The 9284-nt window shown below is 47.5% G+C and overlaps 1 protein-coding gene across 1 annotated transcript in view; it reads left to right on the forward strand.

Annotated features, from left to right (window-relative positions):
• Positions 1-6850: 6850 nt before the first annotated feature.
• LOC104491556 (chromosome unknown open reading frame, human C20orf196) overlaps positions 6851-9284 on the forward strand; it is a gene marked incomplete at its 5' end in the record, with an annotated part of 31328 nt that continues 28894 nt past the window's right edge. Inside the window, one exon of the mRNA XM_010134002.1 lies at positions 6851-7020. Coding sequence (XP_010132304.1) covers positions 6851-7020 — 170 coding nt within the window. The remainder of the gene's footprint in view (positions 7021-9284) is intronic.

The following is a 9284-nucleotide window of genomic DNA, read 5'->3' on the forward strand; positions in this document are numbered from 1 at the left end:
CATTTTCACACCTTTGCCACAGAAAACTGCTTTGTGAAGAGAGAGCGAGTTTCTCCTGAAACCACAATATTCCCAGACGTGGTATGAAGTGCTACCCTGATTTCATGTTGAATTCAGAAGTGGCACCTTAAAATGTTGGATACTGCTGGCAGACCCACAGCAACAGATTCCTGGGAGGGGAAAAAACTGAAGTCAATTTACTGGCATGTGGTTCAGCGGAAATAGCAGAAACTTCCTGTACCTTAAAGTGTTGACTGCAGCACACAAAATGCTTAAACTCCTCCTTACTGAAAGAGGAAGCAAAGAGCATTACTTGGCCTCCTCTTCCCTGGCCATAAGACAAGCATTTTTCAGGTACCTGGCTGACCTACTTTTTGTAATGCAGATGACTGCTTGCTGTTCGTAACCTTAACCTGTCTTGAAGAGAATTACAGTTACTGGAGGACAGCTTATGGAGTTGGGGTCACTTGGTAGATGTCTACTTGACTATGCATGGGAAAAACTAGTGGGACAGCTTATACATTGACCTTAGTGTTAGTCAGGAGCCTGAATCAGCAGCAAGTGCTGTGTGATAGCTCAATCTGAGCTCTGCAAGGCGTTAGCCCCGCTGTTGTCACTGTTTGGAGATAGTGCTGGTGAGGACGGGTATTTCTGTTTAAGTGGGACTGACCCTTGAGAGGGAGGTTTGCCAGTTTGAATTATGTAGCAAAATGTGTAATACACAGTATCTTTTTACGTGGCGTTGGAAACAGAACTGTGGCAAAGCTGGAGGGACCAGCTAACCCAGCTGGATAAATCCATGAGGTTTAGGGCAACCAAAACCTTTTTTTGGGGGGGGTTGCACAGGTGTGGATTGGGGGGCAAGTATAATCCCTCAAGTGTGCTGATCCAGGTCTGGCTTTGGTAGGAATTGGGATGTCGGGATGGATTATACGCCTAGACCAGGGAGCTTGGAGATGCTCCTTGTGTGTCTGCTCTTGTAATGCAGCTTTCACGTCTTTTGCCCCTGCAGCTGAGCTGCAATTCCCAAGCTGTGCTATGGGGTACACACAAAGGAGATGGCTATAGGTGACGGGATCATGCAGAAAGTTACTGAAGAATGCCAGATGTCTTACCTTTTATGGGGTAGTGGGGTGGTGGAAAAGAGCTTTTCTTCCAGCTTCCTCTGCCCTTTGCTGTTTGCAGTACCACAGCAAACCTCACTGGTCTGGAAGGAGTGGAGATGAGTTGCCAGTTGCAGTTTCTCATCTCATGGGTTTGAAAAGTTTGAAATCGTTTCTCACATTGGCTTGCCTGAAGTCTGAAAACACCCATTGCTGGGGTGACCAGAGAAGGCTTTCAAGGGCAAAGGCCACTAAAGCACTGTCTGCAGGGCTTGAGGGGAACTTCAGAACGGGAAACCAGTATAGCCTGATCCTCCATCCGTTTTAGTCACAGTCTCTAGAGCTGGGAAGTAAAACTCATGCAGATGATATATTGAAATGTACTGATGCTCTTCCTTGCTTTCAGTTTCGAGAAAAGGGGCTAGTTCATTGTAAGGGACTGAATTCAAAAGACTTAAGTATACAGATTACAAACTTTGTTTTAATAATTTCTATTAAACAGCAGAACAATCTTTGTATGATTCGACAGTGAGAAAATCAACCTTGTTTGTGACTCCTTAGCACCCCTTCTGTCCCAGGCACTTCCTGGGGAATAGAAGCTATTCAGCTGTCGCTCTGTTTTCATGTACTAAATTCGCTTGTAGCTATTGTGAAAGAAGGAAGTGAGTAGACAGAATTGCTCCCCTGAAATGTGGCAGTGGGGAAGAACTGAAAAGACATGAACTCGCTAGATCTGACTTTTTTCTTCATGTTAGGTATTAAGTTTTTAAGATGGCACGTTGTCAGATACACATTAGCTTCAATGACATCAAATTGTACAACTTAAGGCTCTGGCACTGACACTGTCAATGCTCTGAAAACTCAGGTAGTGTCAGAGCTGCAATAGTCAGAAAATGTATTTCATTTTCCCCATGGGTGACTCCCAGTAGTTTGATCTTTGGTAAATGTCAAGTGTGGGGTTTAATTCTGCGTTTCTGGGCTCTAGTGTACCTTCCGCTTTAACCAGCTTCAGGCACAGCTGCTGTAGTTTTATAATGTGCTAACACTAACACTGATAAAAAGAAGGAGCATTGTACACACTTACAGACTTGCCCTAAATACCAGAGGCAAATTTAATCTTTTTGCATAAGGAATAAAGTTAAAGAGTATAAATTACAATGGCAGGGGAACGAGGGCAGTGCACTGCTCTACCAGGAGGACACAGGACCTCTCCCTTCTGGTGAGGGAAAGGAGGAAATGATGGAATGGTTTGGGTTGGAAGGGACCTTAAAGATCATCTAGTTCCAATCCCCCTGCCATGGACAGGGACACCTTTCACTGGATCAGATTGCTCAGAGCCCCATCCAACTTGGCCTTGAACACTTCCAGGGCTGGGGCATCCACACCTTCCCTGGGCAACCTGTCCCAGTGTCTCACTACCCTCATGGGGAAGAACTTCTTCCTTTTCTATGCACTTTCAGTTTAAAGCCATTACCCCTTGAAATGAAATGAAGTAAGTTCAAAGATTTGTCCACCTAAGATGACATAAAGAAACTGGTAAGCTGGAGATGTTTGTAAATAAGCACCAGAGCTTTCTTGTCAGTTCTGCTTGCTGGAGCTCCTTGCTTTTCCAGGAGCCAGCAGTACCTACCACTAGTTCCCCACTGCTGGAGGTTTTCCAGTGCAGAGATTTGGGCTGATCCGGTGGGGTGAAATCCCAGACACATCTGGTTTCTGGATGCTCTAATACTGCATGTGCTTCCATAGCTAAATAAAACAGAAACACTGATGTTTTGCATTCCTCAGCTCCAGCCCCACTCCCTGAAGGAATTTAAGGGCTGGGGTGCTGCCTTCCAGCTCATAGAAACATGGCTATCCCACTTCCCAGAGGGACAGGGAGTTCTTGGGGACAGACAGTGAACGGCAAGAGGTAGCCTGGCACTAGAGCGGTGTCTGGGTTTAGTTACAGTCCAGGAGGTACCTAGGTTTGCATCTGTACCTGTGTGGAAACCCAAAAGTCCAGGCCTGGCTCAAGGAGGGCTGTAAGTGCAAGGCAGAGTTGTGGAGGCTATGCCTGAAGAGCCAACTCAAAAGCTCTCCCTGTGGTAACCCTCCCCAGCTTGAGCCAGCTCACCTGGGAGAAAAACTAAGGGCTCTTGGCAGCCACAGGACTTCAAATTTATTTTCTTCCTTTTAACGACTTCCTCCTAAACACATCGTTTTGCCACCAGTAACTTCACAGTCTAAAGGCTCTTGGAAATAGCTACCAGCTCCTTCCCAGTCTCACTGGTGGTGTGTGTGCCAAGAAATGCGGCCAGCTCTCCCCTGGCTGCACTTCTCCCCGGCCGGCCAGCCGGCAGCTCTGCTCCCCGTCTGCCTGCCCGGACAATAGAAGGGGCTGCTCCCTGACCTCGCTGGCGGCGGTGTCCCGGCATGTCTGGCCCTGTGAGGGGGCACTGAAATATATTCTCTTTGCTGGGAAAGCATCTGGTGTGTGTTCTGGAGCACTCGCTGTTAAAAGGGTCAGGATGTCTGTGGCATTCTCCCGTGGCTCCCTGGACACCTCTGGCTGTGCCTGCCTGCGGCTAAGGTGGCTCTGCCCGCTTCACCTTGCCCCTTGCTGCCATGACAGCCTCAGGGAACCTGTGGGGGTATGACCTGCCCTGGTACAGGGCAGCCCTGGCATGCTTTTGGCTTTCCCCTCATGCCCTCCATGGTGTTGTGCTGTCCTTGGGGTGCTACAGCCTGCTTTTCTCCTCAGGAATTGGTGGGAGGGTGGAGGCCATGGTGGGTTCTGGCTCTGAGGGGCCCTGGCTCGTACCAGTTTATTGGGGGTGCCCTGCGTTGCTCTTGTTTCCCTTCGCTGCCAAGGAAGTGGTTGTTGAAATAATATGTGTCTCTGCTTGCAGGAAAGTGAGAAAGAAAAGAGACGGGGAAGAAGAGAACTGCCACTCCTGTGCCCCCCCAAACCAGCTGAGTGAGGCAGCTGGTAAGACCAGCGCCTGCACGCACCAACGTGCCTGTTGCGTGTCCCACGGCGCATGGCATGTTTGCGCGGGTCCGGTGGCACGCGTTTGGGAAACTCCTTCTAGCAGCATAGCGACCCCGGTCAAGGCTGGCCCAGAGGAAAATCCAGTTTCCTCTTGAAAGCACGTTTGTCCTGGCTGATCGCTGAAAAGAATATGGTAATGGCAGAAGGTGGGAAAAAGGGTTTGGGTTTTGTGGGCCTGTGGCTTGCTCCACACTGGGTTACATGGTCCTCGTAGAACACTTATCCCCATTGAGGTTTGATGAAGCGCAGGCTATCGGTGTTGGTGTCAAAGCACTGTTAGATAAACCTGTTGGGAAGATAGCTGCTCGTCCACAGAGGAAGGGAAGGATGCCAGCCATAATTTGCTTCTCTGCTTTATGGGTTTTGAATAAATAGCCCATCTAGCAGCTTCCTGTAAAAAAAATCTTGGCTTTATTTCTAGAGCGTACTGACCCCTTTCCAGGAGGTCTCCATGGCTTTCAAAAGATTTGAGGGCATTACTAGATGTGCTGTTTCTGATTCCTAGAAAAAACTTTTCTCTGTACCAGACTGGACAAACAGTGGTATGTGTGATGACTGACTGTTGCCATCAGCTGGCACACTGCTCTGAAAGCTCACACCGTCTGTCAGCCCCACCAGCTGATGCTGATGCGAAGCATGTAACTGACCTGTTTGTTTCCTTCCAGCGAGCTGGGATTGACAAACCGTGGAGGAAGAAGAAGGGGATCTTCCAGCAGTAACAGTTTGCTCCTGGCTTCTGTCCAAGGGGACTGCTTCTGCATCGGGGCTCTTCCCAGGTACTCACAGAGGTCGTAGCATCCCTTTCACAAGCCTGAAAGCCCGGGGCGGAGCTGAGGCTTTGCTTATCCTCACAAACAAGTGAGGATAAGAGGAAGGAGGTTGGCACAGGCAGCTGGCAGAGACAGCCAGGATCACAGCAGCCAGTATCAATGACAGCCTTAAGCTGCCATGGTACCACACCAGTAGCTCCTTGTGCTATAATCTCCCACTTGCTCTTGGAGGGATGGGATTGGTTGGGGATTTGGTGTGGGGTTTTTTTTTTCCAGACTGAAATAAGCAGTTTTGTTCTCTAAAATATTTGTGAGCATAAAAAATAGCACAGATCTTGAAAACAATATTAGAGGAAAGTTTCTCCTTCTCTGTGTTCCTTACACTCGAATCATCTGTGTTTTGGGACCTGAAGAGCAATGGAGGAGAAGCTTCCCCCTGAAGTGACTCTTGGCAAGCAGAGGGTTGTGTACTTTGGTTTTTTTTTAACCTGCCATTCTGTTTTTCCTGGAAACTTTCTGTAAGTACACTGACCTTGCTTGTCCCTCCAAGACGAGGCAGCTGGTCTCCTCCTGTTCTGTTCATTAGCAAGTCAGTCAGCGTTCTGCAAAGGGCAGGGGTGCATCTTAAGTTTACTCAACACAGAAGCACCTAAGGAGTGGTGGGGTTTTTTAAAACATTCATGGGGGTATTTTCTTCATTTTTCAGTACTAATCCCTTCTACAGATATCTTTGGCCCCCGTGGCTGTAATATTCTTCACTGACAACACTCCCGAGATAAGAGTGTGTTGGCTTCTTCATTTTATAGAAGAGGAAATGAATGTGAGCCTGCAGGGTGCCAAGCCGTTGCCTGACCACTGGATCGGGTTCCTTTGTCCTGTCACTCTTTACCAAAAGAGCAGAAGGACATAGCTGGTGGAGGAGGCAGTGTGGATAGCCACAATCTGCTGGTTTTTGTAGCATGTAAGTCGACAAAAGAGGTGAGGGAAGAAACTCCTCCTGGAGTCTCTAAAAGAGCTGGGCACTGAATTCACATCTGACAAGAAATACTCTTGTTCTGTCCATGTTTTTTCCATTACAAGCTTCATCTGTTCCTTGAGTGAGGGGACAAAAAAACATTATGTCAGCTCACATTTACCCTACTTGACCTCATCATCAGTGCACAGTGCGTGTTGTGAATGAAGCTCCTGCCTGAAAGTCCTTCTGGTATAAGGTCTTGCAGTAAGGACTGGGTCCATCCCTCCTGTGTTTGGTGTTACTAGAGGTGTGAGCGGGAGTACAACAGGGCTCTGCTCACAGCTTTGCTGTTAGTGGAGAGTCCTAGCTGCCTCACAAGGGGTGTGCAGGGTGGCCAAAGGCTGGTGGCTGAGGTCTCTCTGGAAAATGAGCATGTTTGGAGCTTTTCTGCATCTTTCCTTGCAGATGTCTTTCCTTCAGAGCCACTCGGACTGAGTCAGTGCTAATCATGCTTTGACCCAAGAATTCCTACGTGCTCTCTCAGTTTGTCATTCTGAGAGCTGAGCCACCAAGTTTTTGCCTTTCACTCCTCTCCTGCCCCTGTGGCTGTGCTTGGCGCTACTGAATGGGAACGCTTTAATTTCATCCCCTCCAAAAGAGTTGCCCATCTGCTGTGGCCCTGGAGCTGAATGGCACCAGCCCTGTCCTGCTTTCCACCCAGCTGAGTGTTCCTGCCCTCTGTGGTGGTGGACTGTCGAGGGAGCTCAAGAGGAGGGTGTTGGGATGCTTCAGCCACTGTTGTTCACTCTTGCTGGTTTTCTTCCTTTATATCTTTAAATTTGCTTTTATTTTCTTAAATGAAGTTCAAACATGCTAGAACAGCTTCTCTCAGCTCATAGAGCAGTGCAAAAATGCCAGATCATTTGTATTGACTTCTGCTTAGATTTCCATGCTCTGAAAATCCAGCTCAGTCATATTTATGTCTCTGCAGTGGGATCATGGAAGGAAAAGAGATGTCACCAAGTCATCACTCGGAGGAGAGCAGCATATTGGACCTACCCTCTATCTGTGACCTAGCAGAGCCCTTTCTGCCTCCACACAGCTCTGAGAACAGCCAGGAGATCTTCCGTTCTGTGGATACTTTTCCCTCTCTGCCCACAGGTATGCTAAACAGTGCAGCACGAACTGCCAACTAATCTAGCTCTTGATGTTGACTACTTGCCTGTGGAGTTGTCTTCACCTCTAATTGTGGGATATCCAGATCTGCAGACACGAGGTACCAGTCCTGTGCAGACCACGAAGTCACATGTCTTACATTAGTAATGATGCAAATCTTCTACTCTAACCTCTAATTTAAACCATAACAGATGACACATGCCATGATCCATACTGCATTAGAGGAATAGTGGATCTTCTTTGAGGTTTTGCTTTATTTCTTTGTGCATAAGAGTGGTGACCACCACTACGAGGAGTGTCCTGAGCATTACCAGTGAGACAGGCTGAAAGGCATTTGTCTACTCAGATTTCACAAGCCCTTTGTTGCAGGTATGAAGAAGTTCTCAGAGCTGTGAGGAAGTTCCTGCAATGTGAGTAAAGCAGCAGAAGAGACAGGAGGACAGTTTTAAAAACAGGTTAGATATTCTCGGATAAGCAAGTTCTGTCAAAAGTATCTTGGGAAAGGAAGTTCCTTTGTTTGTTTTCTTGTGAGACGTTGTAAAGTGCTGCTGTGACACAAGATGAATCAGGAGAGCAGGGATAGCTGTAGCTTGTATCCCACAGTATGACCAGAAGATTGTGGCCTGGGGTTTGGGCGGGATGGATGAATCATGAAACTTGAAAGATTTTACTTAGGGTGAGGATCTTCCTTAGTCGTTCAAAGCATTTCCAAAAGGCCATTAGGTCTCTGGGAATGTGACAGCTTCTTCAGGAAAGAAGCGGACTGATAGGACAGGCTGTATTTTCTGGCATCTGTCACAAGAACTGGGCTGAGGCTGGCTAAAATGCCACACCGTTCAAGCCTGAGGAGTTGGAAATGGACATGGAGGTATTCCTAGTGCCTGAGCCACTGATAATAGGTCTTACTAGTCCAGAGAGGCTCTGTTACGTGTACTAGTAGAAAGTAGCACCCATTAGCCGTGAATGGGGGCTGGGGGGCACCTGAAAGCATGCATCTGTAGGCCAGAAGGCAGTGTTCCTATGGGAATACTACTGAACGGCTAAGTTATGTATAAACGAGTGGTTTTACAATTTGTGTGGGAGCGGCAATTTCTGCTCTGGCAATAAACACGCATACTTCTAGCTTATTGTCATAGTGAATTCAAGCGTTCAAGTGGTGATAGACTGAGAAAATCAAGCTGGAGCGGTGAACCTTTCAGTATGCTTCATTTTTTTACCTCATACTGGAAAATAATTAAAAAAATAATTGTTTATTGTGTTTCTAATTTGCATCACTCAGTTCCATAATGCTGCAGAAACTCCTTACTACTTTCTCTGGTTAAGAAAAGTTGTGAGCAAAAGTTCTTACTTGCCAGTGCTCAGGTGTGTGTGTGTGGGAAAGCCTTAAATTATTTGGGTTAATATTTGAAAGGCTGTAAAGGTTATTTACAATGAAATAAGTCACTGGCAATTTCCCTTTTTTTTGTAGGGCCTTGAACCAGAGTGTACCAGGGTCGGTGGAAAAATAGTCTTTGCCTGGAAAAATTGCAGCCTATAAAGGGGTTAGGGAATAGATTACAGATGTGCTCTACAGATCCTTGCAGGCAGGGTCTTGGCTCTGCACATGCTCCATGATCTGACAGAGCCGGGTTGGCCAGCACAGCCCTGGAGTGATTCTACCAAGCTTGGAGACAGCGTTTGAGAGCTCATCTGTGCACCATGCTTGGGAGACAGCCTGTCTGAAGCATGGGCAGAGCTCAGACCCATCCACTCTTGTGACCTTCCCTAGAGCTACTGATCCTGGGAGGGTGAGTCTGCTTGTCTGTCTTTTAGCTTCTCCCTTAATCACTTTTTCTGTGTAACGAAAAGGAGTTAAAAAGCTGTGTCCTTAGGGGAATGGATGGGAGACAGGATTGCCCAGGAGAAGAGGAGGGTACACGGTCACAGGAACAGAGAAAACAGATAAGGATGACAGCTGGAGAGGAAGAACGGTGCTGAGGAAATGGGGTGGTGAAGGAAGACAGAGTTCACTGTGTGTTTAGAGAGGCCTGTGTGCATCTAAAAGCTGGCTAGCTTGTTTAAAAAAAAAGGCAGTTTGGGAGGATAGAAGTGTTCAACCTTTAGTTTCCTCTCCAAAAGCACCACTTCTGTTCCTGCAATGGGATTCAGCTTTGAGACCAGGCTGACCTGTGGTTATTTTCCATGGACTGCCCTGACCTTTCTAACACAGCCAGCGTCCCAGGCTGCCCCTGACCATGCTTCTCATTCCT

Source organism: Buceros rhinoceros, unplaced genomic scaffold (assembly GCF_000710305.1).
Source record: "Buceros rhinoceros silvestris isolate BGI_N320 unplaced genomic scaffold, ASM71030v1 scaffold874, whole genome shotgun sequence".
Taxonomy (NCBI): Eukaryota; Metazoa; Chordata; class Aves; order Bucerotiformes; family Bucerotidae; genus Buceros; species Buceros rhinoceros.